This window comes from Neopelma chrysocephalum, unplaced genomic scaffold (assembly GCF_003984885.1).
Source record: "Neopelma chrysocephalum unplaced genomic scaffold, ASM398488v2 Primary Assembly neopelma1_135, whole genome shotgun sequence".
Taxonomy (NCBI): Eukaryota; Metazoa; Chordata; class Aves; order Passeriformes; family Pipridae; genus Neopelma; species Neopelma chrysocephalum.
In genome coordinates this window covers 2,352,688-2,378,373 of record NW_020897797.1, presented here as the reverse complement: position 1 = coordinate 2,378,373, position 25,686 = coordinate 2,352,688, and the positions used below count along the sequence as shown (strand labels likewise).

At 42.4% G+C, this 25,686-nt stretch overlaps 1 protein-coding gene across 1 annotated transcript; it reads left to right on the top strand.

Moving 5' to 3' along the window:
* Positions 1–364: 364 nt before the first annotated feature.
* On the top strand, positions 365–25,173 carry PODN (podocan). Its single transcript, XM_027698963.1, has 11 exons — positions 365–535; positions 3,808–4,052; positions 5,604–5,697; positions 7,232–7,296; positions 11,396–11,505; positions 13,472–13,628; positions 15,557–15,672; positions 17,508–18,165; positions 20,526–20,674; positions 22,329–22,530; positions 23,619–25,173. Exons 2-10 carry the CDS (start codon positions 3,813–3,815, stop codon positions 22,495–22,497), a joined length of 1,758 nt encoding a protein of 585 aa, XP_027554764.1. The 5' UTR covers positions 365–535; positions 3,808–3,812; the 3' UTR covers positions 22,498–22,530; positions 23,619–25,173.
* Positions 25,174–25,686: the final 513 nt, after the last annotated feature.

Below are 25,686 nucleotides of genomic sequence, written 5' to 3'. Positions count from 1 at the left end.
AAAAACTCAGATGAAAATGCCCTTCTAGGGAAGGCTGATGCTGCTCTCTTCCTTTCCCTTGTGGGCTGCTCTGGCATCAGTAGTGAGCAAGATGATCCCCCTCCTCCTCCTCCTCCTTTCTCTCTGCAGACTGGGATGAGATGGGGTGGGCCCCCAACATAAGCAGAGTTTTTCTCCTCTCTGCAAAAACTATTTACATTTTGTTGTATGGACTCAGGGTACTGTAATACAGAAAGGGTAGCAGGAAAAGGTGTCCTGCACCTCTGAATCACTAAGGAAAAGCAGTCAGCTTTGTTTTGTTTTTATTTTTGTTTTAGTAAAAACACACTTCCCACTCATAACTTCTGAAACTTCCACGTGGCACAGAGGGGGATCGGTTCCAGTTGATATAAGCCTGGATGAAGAGAGGGAGGAAATAACTTAATTGCTTTAGTTCAGCTGGAGTGGAGAGGAAAGAATCAGTGTCCCTTTTTTTGGAATTCAGCAAGAAGGTCGTGTTGTTGGTGAGGACAGATCCCCTGCAGGTTCTGTGGAGGTACTGTTTGGAGCTCTGGGGGCATTCACAAAACAGGTGGCTATATATTTAAAATAGGAACTCTGCTGTCAGGGACAAAAAGCTGTGTTGCTTTCTTAGAAGTATTGCTGCACTTGGAGCATACTGTGTTATCAACAGGGTGTTTCTGTGCTTTCACCAAGAGGGGGGGAAATAAGGAATGGGAGGCTTCTGGGCTGAATGGGGGTGTGTGTGTGTGTGATGGAAGGTTCTGATGTTAGTGCTGCAATGTGGGGCTTAGAAGATAAAAAAGAGATTGGGTAGATGGGGTGTTACAACAAATTTGGGGACTTTGCCTCTAAAACATCTGTAGTTTCAGCCTGTCAATCCCTGGTCCCTGAAGATCAGTTGATAGGTTGAAAACCAAGGAGAGTTAAAGGGGAGGGAGATGAAATGCAGGAAAAACTGCTGAACTGTCACTCGTAGCTAATTTGAACCAGACCCCCAGAGAATGGGAGGACATTCCCACGTGGGATTCAGATTTTGGGTTGAATGCAGCTAGAATCAAAGATCTAGTCCCAGAGCAGCTCCAGTCTCCTGCAAGGAAATGCAGAAGCACAACCGTCTCTGTTCTCCTCTGCCAATTCCAGCACGCTGGCTTTTGGCATCCTCACGGAGCCTGCAAACTGTGTTGACAAAAAGTAATGGGAGATTGTTTATTTCCCAAGTCTTTATATTCAGTCAATAGCTGCTTCCTCTTTCCTACTCACATTTTCCCATATGGTGACTTTGGAAAATTCCTCTCCGATTTCGTTGGGAAGTGCAGGAGGCTCTCGTTGGTAGAGGGTTGCCTGTTGCTCTCTCTAATTCTGCTGCTCACATCTGGAAAGGATCTGGCTTGGAAAGCGGAGACTCACTGTGAGCTCAGTGCATGTCACTGACATGGCATGAGTGAGGGAGCCTGTGGGGGCAACAGAAACGTTCTTCTCCATTCAGCTGAGTTCTGACAGCAAAGGTGAGTTTTTCAGCACTTTATTTGTTTTAAAAGCTGGATTGTCAGAACCTGCAGCAGCAGTCTGCCTTTCAGCTGCAGCTTTTAGCAGGGATATTCAGTGTAACAAACTCAGTTAACCTGCTGATTCTGAAGGAGAATCCTCCCATTTGGTGGATGTTTTTCCTGTCTGTGTGTGTGTGTCCTGTGAGAATGTGTGGACAATAACAGATAAGAGATGAGATACTTTGAAAGGGATTCTGTTGTTTATTGAGGTAACTGTAGTCACTGAGAAGCATTCAGTAACTCCTAAAACTTCAGTTTACCTCTGGAGACTGTGCCATTTGTAGCACCCTGTCTCTGGTGCTGTGGGGCACCAAAGGGCAGGTGCCAGTTCTGTCTGGACTCAGAAAGATGCAGTGCAGAAGCCCCTGAGCTGGTTTCAGGGTCCCTTCAGTCTCTGGGTGGCAGGACCTGATCCAAAGCCCACCTACAGCCAGGGAAGAGGACTGTTTCTGGTGGGTTTTGAGCTACTCCTTTAGAAAAGTTTCTTAATAAGGCTTTGGATCAGACCCATGGGAATGAGTTGAAATGGAGCGAGTTACCTCAGACTTTCTTTGAACTAAAAATCACAATCATGCCTGGTTTTACTGCCTGCGCTCCAGATGTACACAGATGTTCCTGTATCCAAAGTGTCTCCCTGTGCTAGAGCAGCATTCACTCCAAAGGCATTGTAGCAGACAATAGTGTGCGTATTGATGACAAGGGGGTGAGATTGCCTCTGAAATTTTATTGTGCAATAGACAGAATATTTCATGTTAATTTGGTAACATCCTTTCAGCTGCATATGTGGAAAAGTCAGCATGTTGCAAATCTATAGAGCCCAGTACCAACCACGATGTAACTGTGTTTGTATTGCTACAGCAGGGCTGGTTGGGACCTGCATATAAAAGATTTTTTTCTTTAGTTTCTTTTGTAAGTATCTGTAAGGGTAGGCTGATATATAGGGAAAATACTTTGTTAGAGACCTGAGATACTTTCTGAGATTATTTTCTCTAAGATTTCTGAAATATTTTCTGAGATTAGGTCACCAAATCCTAAAGATTTTACTAATCCACTGTTGGCATACTCATATGGCCAGTTTTGATCTCACTGTTAATATTTAGCTGCCATACAAGGAATGTTTTATAAAAGAGATTAATTTCATTATATTCAGCTATTCAGCTATATGGAAGCTGTGAAATAGTGGAGCAGGGGGAAGAGGGATCGATGCTAAATGCTTAAAATCACCCAGCATGTTTGTAGCAAAGACCAGGACCAAAGCAAAACCATCCATGTCTTGGGATGCCCTGCCCTGTAGTCCCACCTGCTCCCATTTCTTCAAGTATAAGTCAGTGTTTAAAGAAATTATTTAAGATTTTCATGACTGTGACTGAGAGCAGGATCTGTCCAATGCTCCCCAAGCACCCAAAGTCTGTGAGAGCCCCTGGTGCAAAGCAGCAAAGCCCAGTGGGTGTAAATGGAGATGTGCAGTTCTGACAGCTGCCAGCGTGGCTCTGGGAGGTTCTTGTTTCTGAGGCAAAGAAGGCATGTGGGTTATTTCATGTCATGAATCCACTGTGCCTTTTCACCTTAAAAGATCAGCCTAAGTAAGTCTCATCACTGCCGAATGCTTCTGATTAGAATAGCCAAGAGGAGAAAAGGCAGGCCATAACCAGCCCTGACTGAAAACCTTTATGTATGAAATCTGAGAAGGGCAACAAATGGGACTGAGGGGGCTGGGTTAGGGCCAGCTGGCTGCTCCAGTCGATATCCAACTTCTGTTTGGATTTTAACCTGCTGCCAGAAAGATAAAAGCTGAACATGAGCCAGGCCTCTTAGGTTCAGATCAGCACTGTCCAAAATCCATAGGAAGGCCGTTTTGTTTTCAGTAGCCATGAGGTTTTGTTGTTGCTCCATGCACGTGTAGCAGCCCCTCTGAGAGTCACTCTTGTCCAGTCTTTGTGTTGTTTAAATAACGAGAAGAGTTTCTTCCTAAGCAAAACTGTGAGGAGCAGTGAGACCGACAGCCACATTGAACTAACATTTTATGAATCTCCGGGATCACCTGGCGTTTCTCAATATGAAAAAAGCAATAAATAACCGGAGGAACTGGGGCCGGTGTGGGGGATACTGTGCCCGGGGCCCGCATCCCGGTGCCCAAACCGTGCTCAGAGGGCGTGAAGGCGCCCCGGGAGAGCGGGGCCGGCGCCGGGCTCTGGTCCGGGCCGTGCCCCGGGGCTGACCCGCCGTGCCGGGGCTGACCCGCTGTCCTGGCCCGCAGGGGCGATGCCGGCCGGCGGCCGGGCGCTGCTGGCGCTGCTGGGGCTCCCGGCGCTGCTGGCGCTGGGCTGCGCCGCCCACACCGACACCGAGCCCGAGCCCGAGGGCGGCCCGGCCCCGCGGCCCGGCCCCGCCTGCCCCCGCGACTGCGGCTGCACCCAGGAGGGCGTCGTGGACTGCGGCGGCATCGACCTCAAGGAGTTCCCGCTGCTGCTGCCCGAGCTCACCAACCACCTGTCCCTGCAGGTAAGGGCGCGCCGTGCCCGCATCCCACCCTCATCCCGCTCCTCCCCGCTCCCCTCAGCCCCGCCCCGGCTGCCCGCAGGGAGCAGCAGGTGCAGCGGGCCTTAAGCTCGACGGATGCGCCTGGTTATCGGCACTAATTCTCTCCCCGCAGATCCAGGGAGGGCAAAAGATACAAAATTTTTCTCCTTAGTCTCTCACAGCTTCATGAGAAGAATTTTTGTCCGAACTAACAGTTACTATTTCTGGTGAAGGCCTTTCATTTTCAGGTGTCTTTGAGAAGGATTGGCTAAGTTACTTCATTGATGAGAAGCTTCTGGGCAGCATTGCCTGTTAGTCGAGGTGTTGAAGACACAGTGAACCCATGCAGACACAGGGCCAGCCCGTGTTCCCTCGTGTCCCATCTCTCCCTCAGCACACAAACTCAGCAAGAAGCAGGGTGACACAGCCAGTGCCGTCCCTCACTCCCAGTGGCACTGCCTGTGGCAGGGACACTGGTATCATGCCTGCAGCAAACGGTTCCACTCCAGAGATCTCATGTCTTGTTAGGATAAGGACACGTAAGGTTGTGAGATTCCAGCTTAAGGTAGAAGAAGCAGGATGTCCTGGACTGTCAGCAGGTTTCCATGCTCTGCTGTTAGTTAATTGATCCCTATGACCAGCATTTGGGCAGGTGTCCTTTCCATGGCAGTGCTCTGACACCTGCAGGTGTGGCAGGGCCAGAGCATGGCAGCCCTGTGGCTGTGCCTCCTCTGAGCAGTGGCAGCAGTTCCAGGATTTCCAATGCCTTGCTTTTGGTTTATTGCTCCTATCTGCCAGTTCTGTCCAATGAATGAAATGCAGATTTTGTTCAGAGCTTTCCAGTTAGAAAAACTGTAATGTAAGCTGGCACCTTCCTCAGCAGATCTGTCCCAGGTGAGTGCTAGCCATGGCTCCTGCCTCTGCTGCCAAAAGAAAAGCAGCTTTTTGGAGCAGCAGCTGTCACTTTCTGTGCACTGGCCTGGCTTCCAGCACAGCAGGACCTTAACTGATCCCTTAAATCCTAAAATAGAATCACTCATTAATAGTCAAAATGTTAGTCAGCACATTAATGAAAATCTGATGGCAGTCACCCCTGACAGTGATACTAGTGAAAGTGAGCCCAGTTTGATGCTCCCTTTCTGTGACAAGTGGCTTTTAAAACAACCCAGGAATAACAGAAGTGATAAACTTGGAAATCCACCATGCCAACCTTGTAGCAGCTGCTGTGCTGCAGCCACGAGGTTTGGCTTTGGCAGATGGATTATGGGCCTTGCCAGGCACAATCTCACTCTGTGTGCTACCAGTGCATAAGACAGGTATTCCTGGGGATGAGCAGAAGTTCAGATCTTCCAATGCTGCTGGGTTTGGATGTCTTGGTTTTGATATTTGAGTTTGGCTCATTACAGAGAGAAGTCTTGACAGTGATTTGGCATGATGGGGTCACTTCCAGATTTTATTGGAGTTCACAGTCTGGGTTTAATGGGATCCTTCTTGGATTACTTTGCTGATGATTAATACTCTCCATTTTCTTAGAATAACCAAATAGAAGAAATCTTTCCAGAAGAACTTGCTCGTCTTTACAGACTGGAAACTCTCAATCTGCAAAACAACAGGCTGACTTCAAAAGGTGAGCTGGCAGAGCCATGGGGTGGACAGAGCCTGTGCCTCCAGAACACCAGTGACACCTGATAAAGAAAGCCACAGAGTGATGGATTGACTTGGTTGGAGTGGTTCTCTGCAAGCCTCACTCCTTTGGCCATCACACAGATCATGGAGACACTTTATCATCTGAAACACAAGACTCAGTGTACAAGAATGCAGCCCTGCTGAACCAGGAGGAGACCTGGCAGCAGCTCTGTGTGCTGTGGCGTGAGATCTCCTCATCCAGGAAACTCCCTCTGGTCCCACAGGCTCTTCCATGCAATGCACTGGGGAACCAGAAACCTCCACGTGCTCAATGATTTCCTCCTGACTGACCTTGTTCAGTTCAGTCTGGGCAGTCAATTTGTGTAGTTCAGTCCAGTTCTGTCCTCATTGAATTTGGTATAAATACAAATATACATTGCAAATAAGGACATTTCTACCCTTCCAAAACTATTTTGATTTTTGTAGGCAGGTTTTCCTTGCTCGGTCATATGCTTATGAGGGAAACTTGACAAGGAGTTAATAAGGAAAGCAAAAGAAACTCAGGAACTGGAGTAAATAGTAAGAAAGCATGATATGGGATACAAAAGATCTAATTGTTGTGCGTCACATTAACTTGTGATCCGAATGCTCTTGCTTTCCTTATTGCAATGACAGAGGACAGCCTTTTTTGAGAATGTGGGAACATTATCCCTGGGCCCCAAGGCACAGCACTCCTACACAGCATGGGGAAGGCTGTGCCTAATAGGTTCAGCCTTTGACATTATTACCTTTGGGCCTTCTTGTTCCTTTCACAAGCTGCAGTGCAGCCCTGAGTTTCCAGCGTGTTTTGACATGGGAAACGGCTTCACCTTTGACTCCTGGTTATCTCAGTGCCAGGTGAAAGTGTTACTTGCAGTGTTTCCATTGTGACAGCAATTGTGGTTGTGTGATCAGCTGGATGTGGAGTGACTCAGCTGAAAATTAATAATTACTGGGGGAGGATAAGATATGAGCTGGTTACTGTGCGGATGGGTATTTCTGCTGTGGGGAGCAGGACAAGGGAAGGGTTGTGGCATGCAGATACTGGTGTGATTTTGGCAATGTAGTCATACATCAGATCCATTCATTGAGCAACCTCAGATTATGCCCTTGCAAGAAAAAAGATTTGCGGAATCATAAGCAAATTACAAAAGAAACTGCTCAGACAGTGTGGTTGCTGCGAGCACCGATAATCAGCTGTACAGAGGGTCTGCCCAGCTCTGCCCCTGACTCCTGCCAGGGGGGTTGGCCACAAACCTTGTATGCTCAACATTCCTAATAGTCTTCCATTGCTCTTAACGGCCAGTATTGTTTTGTGGCATTTTTAATTAAAAAAAAATAACAACAATAGGTGTGACCCAGATTGTTTCATTGGCCATAAAAAGTAGTTCAATCTCACATGAACGATACCTGAGGGAGAAAGCTGCCCCCTGGTATTTTTGCTCAGAGAGGCAGTAAGGTGCCAGTGTCACTGATTAGTTATTCCTGTTTTTAAGGGTTGCCAGAGGAAGCATTTGAACATCTGGAGAACCTGAATTACCTGTACCTAGCAAACAATAAGGTAAGTGGCTTTGAAGCCTTTCAGAGTTCTTTTCTAAGTTGGTTCTGGAAGTTAAATGACCAAGTTGTCAATTCTTTTAAAATGTACATACTAAATAAGCAAAATGTGCTAAAGTGATATTCTAATGCAGGGTCATCTAAGGTCAAGACAATCAATATGTGAAAAATTTAGAGGCTACACATGCAGGTATATTTTGAACACTTATTTATTTGTGCAACTGGTGGAAGGCTTCCCTTGTATAGGGAGGTACAGAGAGCCCCTGCGTGCATGAGTTACCACTGTCATGAGTAGGCTTTGGATCAGCTGCATGCAGATTTGTTTTCTGCCTGTATGCAAATAAACTGTGAGGGAATGGTGTGAAACGCTGCCTGTCTCATCAGATGAGGCTGGTTGAAAAATCTGTGAACAAACAGGTCTTAGTACCTGTGTTTGAGCCATCAAGATCTGTCAAAGGCTATCCAGTTTTCCCTGACTGGGGAGGATACCCACACACAGTGAAATGTGCCAGTCATTAATTTATTCTTTTAGCTGCAGGGGTAGGAGCTGAATTTCTTTTTCTAATGGAGAAGATCCTGAGTGCTTTCCTGTTACTGACCCAAGTTGGATGTCTTGACAGAAGCCCATCTTTCCTGCCAAGGCTAGGAAATGAAATAGCTTCTCACATACCCTTACATCTGGGTGGTTACCATTATAGCTTTCTTTATCCCCAGTGATTGTCCACAAATATTTGTTACAGAAGAAACTGGGCTACCACAGAAAAATATAAGTTAAAACATCAGACAGAGCTTCTTTGTCTACAAAAATCCTGCCTTTCCATCTCACCCTCCCTCTCTCTCTATATATATATTTATGTCTGTATATATATGTTATTATCCTCTTAAAATCTGGGACCATTTGATGTTTTCATTAAATACATGTGGCCCCATTTAGGTTTCGGTCAGGCCAAGACACATCCAGAATCACTCCATACAGAAATGTATGGAGTGATTGAGAATAGAACCCATTCCTTAGTACAGTAACATTGTGTTCTTTTCTCCCTTTCAAGCACCATTTCCATGTAACAATCTTGGCAGTTAATAACCCCATAAAAAGGAACAAGCCAGACTGTGAGTAATATTCCAGAACCTTGCACTCCGATTTTCCCTGTGCGACAAAACAAAGTGTTTGGTTTTTCTGGCTCTGTGGCAGAGAAAAAAAGAGTCCCAAAAGAAATTGCCAACATCAGCGAATGTCAGAAGCAGTTATAGTGAGAAGTTGTGGACCCACAAAAATAACACATTTCTTTATAAATCCCAAGCCAGGACAAACCAGATTGGCTTCAAACTGCAGGAAACACTGCAGATCAAGTTACTGCGGTGTCTGGAGGAGAGCAGGGATTTGCTGGTAGTTTGCTCCTTGTTTTATGGATTATCTTAATGCATGTTTATCTTCCATTGTGATCCCATCAGATGTAGCTAAATCAACTTTCATTAAACTGGCATAGATGGTCAGAGAAAAGAAATGTAATACACTGAAAGCCTTCTGTGGGTTATGAGTGACAAGTACTTCAAGGAAAGAAGGGATGCTGTAGTTTCCTTTCTAATTTTTCACCCCATTCTCATATTTTGTATCTCTCATATAGAATGCACAGTAAAGAAATTATTTCACCAAACTGTAGACCAGGTCCTGAGCTGTCATGATTTCCTATAAGTTGGTGACAGAAGGTTTTGCACTTCCTCATATCCCCAAAGTGATACAGGATTCACCTGGATCCAGTACTTCTGTTTATATCAAAGCTTGATCTAAGCACGAAAACTTGTTTCAAAACTTTTGTATTAACCTTCTGAATTCATTAGTTAACAGTGGAGAAAACACTCTCTGCCATATGGAAAGGAAGGTCCAGCAGTAAAGCTGCAAGGAAATTGCAGCTGGAGAAATGCAGGTTGTTAGGCAATAAACTGGACAAAGCTATTCAGTCAACCTCATTGTTGCTAATACTTATAACAATCCAGCATTAATCCTTCAAGCAGTCAACCAGTGGAATCAGTCTCATGACCAAGTGCTGAAATGCCAAAGCAAAGTCCTGAGCAAGTGAATACTCTTTCTGGATGAAACTTCTCTTTCTCTTTCCTCTTTCTTGTGGTTCTGATGTCTCTCATTCCACATGTCTGAGCCATGCCCTTTGTTTTGTATAGAAGTTATGACCTAACTGACCATGTTTCTGGAGAAAAGCTTTAATGTGCCACCCTGTATGAAAATGATTAAGTCTTGTTTCCTCTGTCTGAATTCTCAATATTATTATGTCACAGTAGAGACTTATTTGAGGCACTGTCAGACCTTCCTAGTCAGTGATGAGTGCCTTTATCCAGTTCCCTGGTACCACATCTCCCACATCAGGAGACGAGACATTGCCATAAAGCCAAGAGCAGTATTGTGGCAACTGCAGTAATATGCAAAATGCCTAATTCCACTGCTTACATACCAGCTGGGAATACTGACAGGAGTGTGATTTGTGGGAAAGGTCTTTTCTGTGTTTGTGACCATTAAACAATTAAGACAGGCTAAGGATGGATATTTCAGGACAGCTGAAAATGAAGAACAGTAAATAACCTACTTTCATCTTTTTTAAAGAAAGGACTGTATTATGAGTCCAGTAAATTGGAAGTTCATGGCTGTAGTTCATCAATGCACACTTGACACACTAGATGGGTGTAGACACCCTTTAGATAAATACATAGTTTAAGACTTGGGTTAGGCAGTTCTCCAATGAAGTATCTATTCTCTCACACAGTGTTCATATTTTAAATATTTTTGGTTTTACACTATCATTCATAACCAATTGAAGTTTTATGGTAATAAAAATTTGAAAAATATGTTTTCTCCTCATGTGAGTCTTGCTGTGCCTTGCTGGCTGAAAGGACCAGGCTCTGTTTCACACAACAGAGCTGTGAGGACAAAGCTTGACAGATCCCATGAACTTCAAGCTAGAAGGCAGATTTCATCGTCCCCGTTTCCTGTCCTGATCTCAAAGCTTTAGATGGCAATGAATTCAGTATCTCACCAGAAAAGTTCTCTCCATAGCCCTCCAGAGTGTACATAAAATACTGGGTGGTCTCAGCAATGAACACCTGTAACCACAGGGACTGCACTTGCCCACTGCAACTCAGTGCCTTCTGCTTCTGTGCTCAAGGACTCTCTGTTACACCACTGTATTACTAATTTGTCTCTCAAGAGCTTAATCTTCAGGCAAAAATCTATGGGTTTATGCTTCCCAGAAAACTTTCCTCCAGCCTGGATTGTAACCTGTATTCCTGGTTTCCAGGTGAATAACTTTGCTATTAACAGCCACTCAGTGAACCTGGCTATTGCATTATCTGGATGCTCTGTAAAACTGAGCTTATTTTGATCAGTGCTCTTCACTCCACCAGTTTGTTCAGGTGCACGTGCTTCTAGTGTTATTTTTCAAAATCCCTGATAAAAACAGCAAGAGACCAAGAGCAAACATATTCAATCCTATACCTGTTGTCAACTATTAAGTTTTGGAGACAGAACCTTTCTGTATTTTCTGATACATCACTTGTTTATTGAACAAAGTGTCACTGTACAGTAGGTCTTTGCTTTGAAGTCCCTTCTGATAACCCAGCATTCCTGTTCTTTGGGAACCTGGATCCTAAATTGCAAAGATCTCTGTAAATGGATGCAATGGCACAGATACATGAAATGACAGTCACCCTCCATAATATCCTTTCAGAAGAGAGTAAGCAGTAGGTCACTGTGAGGTGGGCTAGAGTTTCTTGGCACAGCAAACTGAGGAATTAGGAACAATAATAAGCAAAGTGTTTGCTCTCTGAATAACAATCTCTTGATTTCTTCCACCAAAAAGAGACAGGACTCTTCCAACCAAAACAAACATTCTCATATCTTAGAGCAAAAGTCTGTCTCCTTCCTGGAGAGATTAGTGAGTGGGGACAATTTGTTTTCGTTCATGCAATCCACATTCAGTTTAATTTATTTTTGCCTGTTTAGAGAAGATAAATTTGCAAGTGTTTTACTGCTTGTCTAGTACTTGGTTAAAACTTGTTGCATTTAATTTGAATTCTCCTGTGTACTTCTTTTCCAGCTAACAGTGGCTCCAAAATTCCTCCCAAATGCCTTGATCAGTGCAGATTTTGCAGCCAATTATCTCACTAAGATATATGGGCTCACATTTGGACAGAAACCAAAATTGAGGTAAGGGACAGAGAAGTAAAACAACAGTGTTCTGCCACTGCTTGGATACAACTGGTGGGTGATAAGAAACTATCTGGCTAAACCATGTCATTGCCCACTTGTGTTTTTTGGAGAGAAGTTGACTGTTTATTATTCTCAGCATGAAAGATCAAATACTCTCTCAAACAAACACATTCCAAGGGCTTTTACTGGCTGCCAGACACTTTTGCATATATAAAATGAAATTGTCCCCCTTTCATTTGTGTGTCACTTAAGAATTGAAAAGAACAGCTTTAGTTTCTCAAAATGGAGATTAATGTTTAGAAATCTCTAGTTTTATTAGACCCCGTTCATTTTTAAGAATAAAATGGGGTGGAGAGTGCAGTACTGAGTGCAGGTGAGTATAACTCAATGCCAGGAAAGCTTAGCCCTTCGGCACCTTCAGAAGTGGCTCATACCCTCAGACCTGGTGTCAAAGTCTCTGCTGGTTTCAGGTTGGGATTTGCTCAGCTGGATCCAGAGCAGCACATTGGCCCATCCCAAACTCAGATGCACACAGACCACCTCCTGGGAGACAGGGGCTTTTCCAAAGGGGTTCTGAGTAATCTGTATGGACACTGCACCATCCAAATCCTGCAAAGACCTTCCAAACTCTGTTGGGAGCAATTTATGCAGCCAAGTTTGGAAGCAGTTAATAGCAGCTGACCCAGCTGAGCCCCTGCAGTCCGATCCTGTGATGAACTGAAGAACTCTCCATTCCCACTGAACTCTTTGGGAGCTGAAGCTCCTCTGCACTTACTGGGCCTTTTGTCTCCTGGGCTCTTGGAACCTAAAAAGGCTGAGTCACTCACAGATTTCTGGCAATATCTCATGATGAAAGAAATTACATTTATACATGTTTTCTTCCTTAATCTGAGGTGCAGAAGCTGCTGTGTTTTGACTTCATATTGAAATTACTGACTCTTCTGAAGTGATTTTCACACTCTCCTATACCAACACTAATTTTAATCAGAATAGGAACTCACTGATTTCCAAGATTGCTGATATAAAATCCTAACACAGTTGATTCTGTTGTTTTATTTGCCCCCAGCAGAGTTCATGGTCTCAGAGTGATGATTTGGAAAGCAAGGTTTTCAGAAAGGCAAATATTTGTGAGCTAAAAGTACAGCTGACCATGCAGGGTAAACAATATTTCCAGTGTGGCTCTGAACTCCCCGGAGTGTGTGATCACACGATTGTATTTCCATACTGAGCCTTTCCTTCCTTCCAGCAGGACGTTGCCAAGTTTTCTGCAACTGGTGGAGAATCCAAGTACAAGTTGAAAAAGCCTACTTTGATACTGTGCTCTTTTGCAGTTTTAACCTGTCTCTACAAATTTAGCTGCCTGCTGCATCTTGGGGTAAACACAGGAAAGGGAGAGGGAATCAAAGTCAGTAAAAAGAAGTCAAATGAATTCATTTAGTTGAGCCAGTGAAAAGCAGGAATAACTTCAGAGGGGTCCATTGTTTTGTACAGAATTGAAAGCTGTATAAGAAACAATGAATCAATTTATGAAAACCTGATTGGAAAAACTCTTCTGTGAATATTAAAGATTTAAAGTAGGAAGATCAGAGGGAAATAAGAAACCCCATTTCTCTCAATCCCAAAGGCTCATTAAAAAACAAAATTCTTCCAGACTAAATCTGCTGTCTTTCTGTCGGTATCTTTTGCCTTTCTGAGTTCTAGGAGTAGGAGAGAAACTGAAATTTGTATTCATGTGCAGGTTTGGATTTTGAATAGACCTAAATTTCAGAGAGTATTGGGACCAACCATTTGGTGTTGCATCTAGCCTTGCTAAATTAAAGGGCACATTTTAAAAACAAATCCAATTAACTCAAGGAAAGAATAAAAGATTGAAATTTAGTTTTAAACAGCTTTCTCTCAGTAAAAAAAAACAACTCCAGATCTTACTGTCTGTTGAACTTCATCTTTTATCTCCTTCCAATAGATCTGTGTATCTTCATAACAACAAACTTTCAGATGCTGGGTTACCTGATAACATGTTCAATGGCTCTGCTAATGTGGAGATACTCATCATGTCCAGCAATTTCTTGAAGTATGTTCCAAAGAATCTCCCTCCAGCACTGTATAAATTACACTTACAGGTAATGACAACAAAGTTTTGTGTTCCTTTAGGGTTGTGACAAAGTGCTGTGTTGTGTGGGATTCAGCCCACACAGCCAAACCATTCCAGTGCACTTGGAAACATCCCCAGGCCCATTTTCAGTCTCCTCTGCTATATCCTCAACAGTTGCTGTCTCCCATGTCCTTCCTTTGTTGTCCATGAGTAACAGTGCGTTTTTGCAAAACACAGGATGCTCACAGGGGACAGAAATGCTTTTCTGTGTTTTCAGGGTAACGTATTGCAAATGCCTGTGTGGTTGCACTGTTGGTCTCTTCCTTGCATATAATGATATTAATATATATTAGAGCAAGAAGGTGGGTCATTCTCCATGGCCATCCAGAGACTGACCTCCTGGTTAAGTTTGCCACCAGTGCTGTTTTTCCTGAAGCTGCTTACCCACCATGTCCTGGCTATGCTCACTAACTCCTTTCACACAGACGCTGTTTCCCATCAGTGTCTCCTGTTTGCTACTGACCTGGCAATTCCGACAACACAGTTTGGATCAGTGATTCTCTACTGCTACAACTTGTCCAGCAACAGTGCAATAGCAGAAGTTGTGGTATTAACTGCTCTCCAGCATTTTTAATTCCATGTCATCTGATTTTGATAAAAAGGCTTCATCCTGTCTGTGCTGGAGATCCCAGCCCTGTAACAATGGCAGAGCTGCAGCGGTGGGGAGCCCTGGATCCGCCTGCTCTGAGTGCTGACAGCTCCTTGGACATGGTTAGGCTGGAGTCTGTTATCAACCCCTGCACTTAGGCAGTTCTCTGCTGCCTCCCAACTCTCTTTTCCCTTGAAGGTTTCACCACTAATTCCCGTTAAAGTCTTCTAGAGAATAGGCTTCTCCAGCTTGAAGAGCAGTAAAGGCAACCAGCCTGATCCTTTAAATCACTGGAATTTCTCTGCAAAGTGTGAACTTATTAGTCCCCTGCATTTTTTTGACATTTATAGGTAATCATTGTCTCCTGAAGGGATCTCAGACTTTGAGGATTATGCTTTGAACTTGTCTCCTTCCCTGCTGTCCCCAGTTGTGTTAAGGGCACAGATGCTGAGGAGAGAAATGAGTGTTTTATTTGCAAGTGCACTGTTACAGCAGTTACGTTTACCTTGGTATTTTGACTGGGAAAAAACCAGGACAGTGGGAAATGAGAGACAGCCAATAGTGGACCAAAAGTGTCTGAAAGATGTACTTATGATGTGACAGATCTTTTTTCTTTTACTATTCATCGAGACTCTGAGCCAAAATCTATCTGTGGTGGTATCTATATTAGCTGGCACATGCATCTGGTCTAGTCTGTCCATCACATTATTGTGTGTATGTGGATCAAGGGAATTTTAACAAGTTCAGTGTCAATGTTTTTATATCCTTTTATATTTCCTAGAATTCCTGTATAGAATTTCTAAGTGGCATTTAGTTTTATATTCCATTTGTTTCTGCCTGCTGGCTACTCCGAAGCCACACTAAGGCCATGGGAGTAATTAAACACAGGAACTGTACCTCTGGGAATGACATTAATGCTGGAAGGATGGCTGATTCCCAGCTTCCAGCCTAATTCTTCTTTATGGTGAAATCTGTCTTACAAGACCTAGAAATTCTGAGCAAACTCCAGAGGTGGTTGCCTAAATTACAGTATACATTGCACATAGGTGGAAGACTATGAATGCAAAATAAAACTGTCTGGGAGGCACAGGGCAAATTCTGCCTTCTTAGCCCAAAGGTTCCATGGGGAATCAATAAAAATAGTTTGTATTATTGCAGCCTAGTATTTGTATTTATTTCTTCAGTGGGATTATAATGCCCCCTGAAATATAACCCTTTTGAAGGTTAATTGCCTGTGTTAGTGTTAGTGGAACAGAACCTGAATGTCCTGAGTTGATTCATGCCAAGTAATGTGCTTTGTGCTCTAGAGCAACAAGCTGGAGAAGATTCCCAAAGGAGCCTTCAGTGAACTCACAGGTCTGCGGGAGCTGTACTTACAGAACAACTACTTGTCTAATGAAGGAATGGACAACGAAACTTTCTGGTGAGACCGAGCTGTGCAGTTTGTACCTCTGTGTCTGTGCCTCCTGTGGTACAGTTGTACATCTACTGAACAAAGGACATCATAAAAATCAAATTTATTAAAAGCTGAATGACATTGTGCATTTCACTGCTAAATCTTAGATGCTGCCATCAAAAGCAGAGGTCTGAGTGAGTGGTTGCAGAATAGTTTTATATGAAAGACACAACACTGAACATCAGCCTGTGCCACCCTCTGACTGCCACAGCCCCAGTCACACCAGGTACTAAGTGCCCTCTGGGTAAAGTCACCTGGAACAATGTTGGCAGCCAGTCTCTGTTCTTCCAAACCAGTCAAAACTGAGGTTGCTTTGGATTTTCCAATTTCTAGGGCAGTTCACTGGAAGTTAAGGCCAGACCTTCCTTCATCTTTGCTTAAGCCACTTCTGAGTTTCTGTGAAGGTGACTTGAAAGCAGCCACAGACACAGAGCTGCGAATTCACTTGGCCCAGCTGCACCCCAGTGCAGGGGACTGGAGCAGGCAGGGATGCAATGGTGCTGCTCAATAGCCAGATGGCTGCAAAAGCTTTGCTACAAACTGGTGTAACAGAAATAGCCTTTGGCTGTCCTAAATTTAGCCTGGGACTTAGCACTCGAAAAGTTAACAGTTATTTCTCTGCTTGTTTTACCTGAAAATCCAGACCACAGAATTGGTCCTGCCCATAACTTAGTTCTTTAAACTTTCCTGATCTCCAGACATGAAAATGTATCAGACCGTGCTTTCCTTTTCCATTTCCCATTCCCAGAAACCTCCCTTAGTAGTTCACAATATCTGTGTTGAGTCCACCTCCAGGTCATGTTAGACATATAATCTCTGTTAAGAAGTTCCCAAGCTGGGGAAAACCTTACAAATTGCAGCAATGAAGTTCTTTACCCAAAGACTCTATTTGTTCATTCAGAGAATGCTTGGATAGCTGTGAATAGCAGTGTAGTAAGCAGTACGTAATTTCTGTAATGCATTAGTTCTCACATTTCCTGAACACTTCCTAGTCCCCTGCAGTGGGTTATGTAGTGCCATGCAGACTGAATCTTTGAACTGAGACAGTGACTTGAAATACAGGGAATCCAGGATTCCTCAGTCCTGGCATATAACACCATTGATCCACATCCAGTTGGTATAAGTGGTTGAACTGAGGATTTAATTTAGCTTCAACTGAGACCATGGAATCCAGATTCAGTAGCTTACACAAAGCAGCTCTAGTCCTAACTCACTTCCATAATGCTGGAGGGTCAGGAGAAGTTCACTACCTTAGCCCAGGACACTGAGTTAGCATTTCTGCTTTTCATAAGAGGAACATTTCATCATCAAAAAAGCAGACCTGTTTTTCAGTTTCAATATATCCTTTCAGAGAGACAGAAATTACTCCTGCTCAGGCTTCGTTTCCGTGAAACCAAGAGCTAAATTCTGTGCTCTGATGGCGCTCCCGTGGCACCTTCCTCATGGTCTTTCTTCACTGAACTTGCTCATGTATTGCTATCTGTGGTGTCAAATGAGAGAACAGTGACTGCAAAACTCAGCCCAGTGGCAGTTTGGGTGTCTGTGGACTGTGGCAGGTCCTCTGGCTGGTGTGGCTGGGGAGCAATGGCAGTGCCTAGTCTGAATCCCTAATGGCAATACAGGAGCTCCCTGTTTTGCTGTGCACATCAGTCACACCATGAGACAAAAAGGGCAATCAATAGTGGGAGCTGTCCTGGGTAAAAAGACACTAAAGCAAAGATTGTAAAATCCTAGGGGAAGTTGGTTATCATTTCACCTTGCCAAATCTAAATGGAGAATGTTTTCTTTCCTTCTTTCCCAAGGAAATTGTCCAGTCTTGAATACCTGGATTTGTCCAGCAATAACCTCTCACAAATCCCAAGTGGTTTACCTCGAAACATCGTCCTCCTCCACCTGGAGAAGAATGCAATTAAGGTGATTGACAGAGATGTGTTAACCCAAATTAAGAACCTGGAGTACCTTCTGCTCCACAATAACAAATTAAAAGCCCGAGGGATTCACCCATTAGCCTTCCAGGGCTTAAAAAAGCTGCACACTGTCCACCTGTACAACAACATGCTGGAAAGGATTCCCAGTGGGCTGCCCCGGCGTGTGAAAACACTTATGATCCTTCATAACCAGATCTCTGAGATCAACAGGAATGACTTTGCTACCACTTACTTCCTTGAAGAGCTGAACCTGAGCTACAACAAGCTCAAAAGTCCCCAGATCCATCGGGAGGCCTTCCGTAAGCTGAGGCAACTAAAGTCCTTGGATCTTTCTGGAAACAATCTCCACACAGTCCCCTTTGGCTTTCCAAAGAACTTGCAGGTCCTGAAGCTGAAGGAAAACGAGATAAGCATCATCCCAAAAGGGACTTTGTCTGGGATGACAAAACTGCGGGAACTGTATTTGAGCAACAATAAACTGAAAGTAAATTCAATTTATTCAAGAGCTTGGAGAGAACTCAGCAGTCTCCAGGTAGAAACACCACCTTCTCTAATTGTTGTACTGATGCTGATGTCCCTGTCTGTCTGCCTAAGCCAAACTACATAACACCAGTACTAGATGTGCTTGGTCCTCATGTTCTGGGCTTGCATTGTAAGAGCTACACACTCTGTTTCTAGATAGAAATGATGTGCTGTTGTGCCAGAGGTGGGTACCTCCCACTGCTGGCCAGGGCATTGGCCCAACATGTACTGCTAGTTCTGGGAAATGTAAAGACAGCTTTGTTTCTGAACCCTAGCAGTGTCCTATATTTTCAGAAAAACATTAGTGAATGTTGTCATTAAGACTGAAATTAGGCCTTTCAAATAGCTTGTCTCCCAAAAGACTTAAAATCAGCTCTGAATAGAGACAGCAGGAGGAAGGAATGCATAAACAAAAACACTCTTAATTCTCAAAGCCCCCACGTCAGCTTATGGTCAGACAGGCCAAGCTGTAGGATTTAGCAGCTCAGCTGGCTAAGGCACCTGGATAGCAGCTAGGAGGTCTGGATTCAATCAGCAGTCTTCTCATTTGCTTAATTGTTGGAGAAAGTGAAACACAAACCATAAGGCAGGCTGGAACAATCAGATTTGTGCTGTGCAAGATAACCTTTCACAATTGTTACACTGGCTGAAGGATTTGTCTGCATTTCCTTTTAGGCAACAGCCCCTTTCCTGCAGTGCAAGGTATTACCTTTGTCATATGGCAGCCACTGTGGGTTCATATGGTCACTGTGCAGGCAAAGAGTGCACATCTCAGAGCAGATCAGGGATAAGGGACATGGAACATATGTCACACTGGCCCCAGTGTGTGTTCAGACAATCCAAACGTTAATCTGTGTGAACATTTCCCTTTCTGTTGTTTCTGGGACTAAACAATAGCTTGTTTTTCAGTTAATATGAATCAGCAATGCAGCAACAGTATCTGCAGAGCTGTTGGTTTGCATCAGCTGCAGATTTGATCCATGGTTTAATAATACACTTTGCCTTTGTTTAATGCCTCACTTATGTGTGTGTGAGTGTGTGTGCATGCAAATATACCCAACATGAAAAGCAGTCTGGAAGGAAGATGCTGTTGAGAATTACAGATGCTTGGATTGTTTTTCTCCAGTAACTTAATAAAAATGTAGGTTGTTTTATTTTCAAACAAAATTGGGTCATGAGACCTGTTAGGCAGCTTGACTTGGTTGGAATAAGCTTTTATTCTTGTAGGGCCCATTCCAGCTACTTCATGGCACTTTCATTCTACTGTCACTCCCTTGTCACTCCTCAGTGTCAAGCCAAAGTAACGTTGGAGAATCAAACACTGGCCCTGCAGTTGGACCTACCCCACAGCAAACCCCATTCACATCAAACAAGGTTCAGATAATAGCACACACTTAAAATTCTGTGGGACTACTGGTGCATTTTTGGCTGGTGCTTTTCTTTGGAATAGTATTACTGTTGGTTAGTTGTTTTCATTATAGTTATAGTTGAATATTTTTTATCATTAAGGGCTTAACTGTGCGAGTGGTTTCTGAGTTGGTGCACTGGAATGTATTTGACTGATAACCAGCACATAAGATCCTGATCGTGCAGGTACTTAGTAAAGGCTTTAGTCCTCACTGTTTCCATGGAAATCACTGGAGACTTTCTGCAACTGCAAAGCAACACTTTTACATAATGCACTTGGCAGTGCTGGGCTAACAGTTGGACTCAATGATCTTAAAGCTTTTTTCCCAACCTAAACGATTCTATGATTCCATGATAATTGTTTGCCAGACTGGCATTATGTGGGGGATAAAAACACTGAAATCATGTTGTTTGCAGAAGTGTAGCTTTGAATAGTGTGTAACTAGTGTGTGTCAGCTTGGTGCTATGAAAATGCTGCAATACAGGATAACAAAACACTGCTATTGATCCATTCTCTTGCATAAAATTAAACAGAGGAGTGATAACAACCTTTAGTCCTGATGTCTCCCTCCATGTTAGAATATTTCCAGATGTTTTTATGTGTAGCTGTACCTAGTCCCTAACCTTAGCCAGGGAAGTGTTTGCAGTAGCAGCTTCCAAGGAATTCTCAGGCATATCTCAAACCCAGCCTGTTTTTAATTTACTTAAAGCCTGGGGACAGAGATAAAGAAATGTTGGAGCTCCAAAACAAACCAGCATGATGTCTGATGTGAAATCAGGATGCTAAATAGCAGTGTAAGAGAGTAGAACTGTCTTGGCCACACTTACCTAGATGCAAATTAGGGGTAGATTAAATTAGTGTATGCTATAGTAAATATCAATTCAAACTTAAATATCTTCTGGATTGTTTCTAATATTTAAATTCAGTTATTTATTTGACCACTGGTTGTCTCTTCCTTGCAGTCACTAGACATGGCTGGCAACCAGCTGACATCCATCCCATTGGGCCTGCCGGAATCTCTGGAATATCTGTATCTCCAGAACAACAAGATCACAACGGTTTCAGAGCATGCTTTTGAATCCACACCCAAAATAAAGGGGATTTACCTCAGGTAAGGTCAAGTTTCCACTTAAGCACACAAGATTTATTTTCTTCTTTGTCCACTTCATAATTGCTTACGTTTTAGGAAGTGTTAAAAATGCTAACTTTCTAAATGAGCAACTTTGTTTTATAGTAATATGTGAGGAAGCTATGTTCATCTGCTCAGGAAAGACACGGATACACATAATAAGCTCTTTCTCTTCAGAGAGCTTGTCTTTTCTGTGCTTATTAGAATGGATTGGCATGTTAGTAATTCTGGGAAATTAATGTTTAATATTGTGTCATATTCCAATATTCAACTGTGAGCCAGAAGTTTACAGCCCACTTATAGGAGCGCAGCTTTGCCTGGGCCTGTTGGCCCTGGATTTTGACAAAATCCCCCTCTAGTCACACACCCTCACTGATGTTGAAGTTGTGCACATTCCCTTGATAGTTTTGTCAGAAACAAGTGGCAAGTTACAACTGTGGCACTTACGTAACTAAGATTAGAAGCTTTGCTGGTGTTTTTTCTCACTCTGTCAGTTGGATGAGGACTTTTTTTTATAGGTGACAGATACTGACCTTTTTTACATGTAATGTAAAATCACAGTAATGTAACTGGTTTAAGCAGAGCTTTATACCACAAGAAGTGAAGCAAGAATCTGTCCCAGTAATATATTCAGTTTTAAACTGATGGCATATTATTGAAAATATTTATTAGAAGTAACTTATGAATCCCTATAGAATATTGGATTAAACTGATCCAGTGGATGTGTTCAAAAAGCTCAGTCTGCACAAGACTAAATATGGTCTTATTTTGTCTGTATGCAACTAAACTGCCCTGTAGTTCTGAATAACTCTGGAGCATACCTTTTTGGATGAATGATTCCATACCAGGCAAATAAAATTACAAAGTCTGGTGTAAATTAGAGCAGTCTGTCTATTCAGCTGCTCACATTTATGAGATTTTAGTGAATGCTTGGATGTGAACCAGAAACCACATACCACATTCTATATTTCTATATAAAGAAGAAAGGAATTTGCAAAACAGTTTTGCTAACATATTTAGGAGGCAACTCCACCCAAGCTAAGTTGTATTTTTTAATGGGAGACTATTAATCACTGTGAAACAATAACATACATATGGAATATTAGACAGAATATGATTTTAATCGTGTTCACAAGTCACAGACCAAGCAGTAAATGTGAGAGGTTCTTAAACTGCAGATTAGTTTATTTGTATTCCTGGAAACACAAATAACAGCTGAAAAATTACTGCATGTTGCTTTTTTTCTAAGGAATACTTGGTACCAATATTTTGAGTTTTGTGGGTGAAGAATTAAGGTATCAAGGGGTGACAGAGAATCTCATGAAAAATCAAGCTACACTTTGAAATGTGGGCTATGGAGCAGATGACTTTCCTCTTTGGGAAGGAGGAAGCAGAATAGCAAGAGAAAGAATTTGTGGGGGAGGAATTCCAATATAATGATTTTGTTTCCTTCCCCCATCCAGAGGAGCCAGCACTTCTAGAGCACTGTTGTGGGTCGGTGTAAAGACAGAGTAACTTGGGTCAGTGTAAAGTTAGAGGAACTCTGCAGAATGGCTTCCTCCAAGTCTCCTCATTTCTGTGTTGGATATAAAAAATGGGTTTATTTTAACAGAAGGGCATTTTTGTTTGTTTACAGGTTTAATAAGATTGCAGTTGGAGCACTGAAAGAAAGTACCTTCCAAAACCTAAAGCACTTACAGGTACTGGATATTGAAGGGAACCTTGAATTCAGCAACAGTTCAAAGAATCAGGATGATTCAGAAGAGGAAATGGAAGATGAGGAAGAGGAAGAAGAACTGAGATAAAATGTGAACTCACACTATCACACCATGTGGGAGGTAAAAACTGTAGTTCAAGGATCCAATTCTCAAGACTTTCGTGCAAATAATTCCAATTTACACATATGATTAAAGCATAACAAGGGTGATTGAGCCCTGGACTCAAAGACTTCCACTAAAACATGACTGTGAATTGCAGATCAAGAAGGTTTGAAAATACATTATTTTGTAAAATGAAACAGTCAGTATATATCTGTGTTTTAGCAGAGGCACTGGACTGTTCATAGTGGCTTCTGCTTATAGCCACAGCAGGCACAATAGTTAAATATGAACATCCTTGTTTACTAATTCGGATAACAAAAAATGAAAAGGTATTTCATGATAACTTTTAAGCAGGTAGTTCAAAAGGAAAACAAAGAACAAACTAGAAAGCTTACTGATGCAGAAGACCATGTGAGCTGAAAATGGATTAAAAAAATTATGCAAATTAAAGTAAGATTAGACCCACTGTCTGCTAAACATGGCATTAAGATTACAACCTGTCTCAAGCAGTACTTAAATCACTGACCGCTTGGAGTGGGAAAATAATGCTATACTTGGTATATTTGTTATGGAAAGAATAGGTTTTCTAGTTGAATCTCTTATATTCAACTGCAGAAGAAAAGACAAAGGGAGAATAATGTTTGAAGAATATGCATTTTTTCATAAGAATAGTGATCTGCCTAATGTATCTCTTAAGCATCTTATATTCAAAGATGATGAGATTCAGGACTACTCTTTACTTCTGGAGATTTAAACTTTAAGAGTGGAAAAAGAGAATTAGCTTTCTCCCTAATCAACATTTTGTCACGGAGAGTGACACAAGGAATTGCTAGGAATAGTGCTAATACGCTTAAAAGATGATGGGGCTTGGAAAGGGCAGAAGCTACTTGGAAAGTCAAATGCCAGACCTCGAGGCTGGGCTGTATGAAAACTTTGTGAGGGAAGAAATAATTTATATTTGCAGACTTAAGAGTACATATAACTTCAAAATCAGTGTATGTCTGGTTTAGTTTAGGACACGTGTGACATGTTAGCAGGTACTAAGTTTATCTTACTCTGAATTCTGTATCGCATTATGTAACTTATTTTATTTTTCTGTTTTGCAGGAAAACATATGGAAAATTACATATATGTCTATGTGTATATATCTATATAGATATACAGAGAACACTTAGCAGAACGTGCAATGAATTACGCAGAAACTGTTGTGGCACTGAGCCAGGCTCATGGAAGACAGTGTGTTACAGTGCCTTATTCAGGGAAAGACCCTGAATGCCTTTCCAAAGCTTCCAAATCATCTTATACAAGACCCAGGATCATAAGGGATTGCTCGGGAACTCACAAAAGCTGGCTTTTGTTTCTTCTGTTTCTCTTCCTTCACTGTTTCCATCTGTAATATGGGACTGTTTTCAACACATGCCTTCAAATGCCATTTTTGTTGCTGCATTTTAAGTGAACCATGTATAAGCTTCTTTTCCTCCACCCAAAGAAGCTGTTGCTGATCAGGCAAGATGAATATTTGCAGTAGTTTCATGTGTGGAGCAGTGTATGAGGCATTTTGGTCATCAAGCAACACTAATAATTCTGGATGCAACTATTCCTCTGTTATAACAATGTGTATATTTGGATGAGAAAAACAAAATAAGGCTGGATCCCATAATATTTTATCTCTACTGCCAAAGCCTGCAGTATATTCCTGTTTTAGAAAGGTTTTAAGATAAAACTATTGCTCTTGTGAATATATATATATATAAAATCTGTATGTCTGCCTTCCAGAGCTTTGCTAAAGTTTCTGTTTGCTCTTGTATGCCCATGTGGCAGTTGTGTGAATGTCCCTAAAGGTATGATCAGAGGATGGAGTGACAGTGTGAAGTGTAATATATGTGGTTGAATTTTTTACATAGTATATCTTATTCTCATTGAGAGTCAGGAGTGAGACTAGTGATGTAAAAGAGATAAGTGAGCGTGGGCTGTCTTGGGAGAAAACTGTTAAGTGTCAAGAGAAATTTGTTTAGTTCAAGTCTGGAGACAGTGCCTGGTGTTGTACTCAAAACCTCACCTATTTTATGGTGTCGAGTACTTTCAGCTCCTGTTGGAGTCATGGAAAATAAGGAAACCAATGAAAAGAAGACCCACAGAGGTACAAGTTTCTTAGTTGATTATAATGTCCTTCATCTGAGGCAGTTAATCTGCATGAGGAAATGGTCTTTTCTTTTGAGGATTTCTGATTGAACACATGTTGTTTTGCATACTGCATTCCAGGATTTACTTGGAAACACAGTTGGCTCAATTTTTTACCAGCTGTTTTCCTGCTGGAGATCTAGTTCCACACTCTCCCTTTGGTTCCCATAGCACATGACAGTAATTTCAAGCTGTTTCCTACCTTAGACAATTCAACAAAATCATCAATCATAGAAGGAAAGATTTCTTCCTGAAAAAAATAAAAGCTTGGCCCTAAGAACTGCAAACCCCCATATTTTTGAATAGCAGCTATACAGCTGAGCAATAAAATAGCCTTCCTGACTGCTGGGATAGATTTCTACATAAAATGTTTACAGAAGTAGCTCAAGTCAACTAACTATCTCCAGCAAACACCAGTGGAAGTTTTGTTAGTCTTTGGTGAAACAGAGCAATTGATTAAACTCCTGAACAAGCTGAGAATATGCAGATTTGCACAGTTTTATGGAGAACTGTTCTATTATCTTTAAACTTCTGTCCCTTACACTGTACTTCTGTGAAAAGTCAGGTGCCTCAGACTCCCTTTGAATCCCTTGAGAGTCTGATGCAGTGAATGCAGGGTGAAGGTACATTTTAGCACCTGTAGGTCAGGCCCAAAATGTCAGGATGATACATACACTGTTAAGCTTCTTTAGCAAGCAGCAGCCTTTGCCAAAGGAGACCCACCTACAGTTGAAGGAGTGTATCATGTAGGCCAGGCAGAGTTAGGAAACTCTTATCCAAGTTTACTTCAAAAAAAATGCATGCTGTCCTTTAAATAGGACAATGTTTTCCAGCAGAAAAAAAAAAAAAAAGACACCCTTCTTTCCCAGTAAAAGCCTAAAACCCCAGGAGAGGAATGTATGTTGATTGTTGTGTAAAAGATTGATGAGGGAGAACCACAGGCCTGATTCCTCACTTACCTGGTATCATCAGCACCTATGACATTGGACATAA

What these genes read in the sequence shown, in the direction of transcription:
- PODN (XM_027698963.1), top strand. Translation starts at nt 3,813, where the DNA reads ATGCCGGCCGGCGGCCGGGCGCTGCTGGCGCTGCTGGGGCTCCCGGCG. An exon ending in CAACAGGCTGACTTCAAAAG is followed by an intron (nt 5,698 to 7,231) that starts GTGAGCTGGCAG and finishes CCTGTTTTTAAG; the next exon opens with GGTTGCCAGAGGAAGCATTT. An exon ending in GAGAACTCAGCAGTCTCCAG is followed by an intron (nt 18,166 to 20,525) that starts GTAGAAACACCA and finishes TCTTCCTTGCAG; the next exon opens with TCACTAGACATGGCTGGCAA.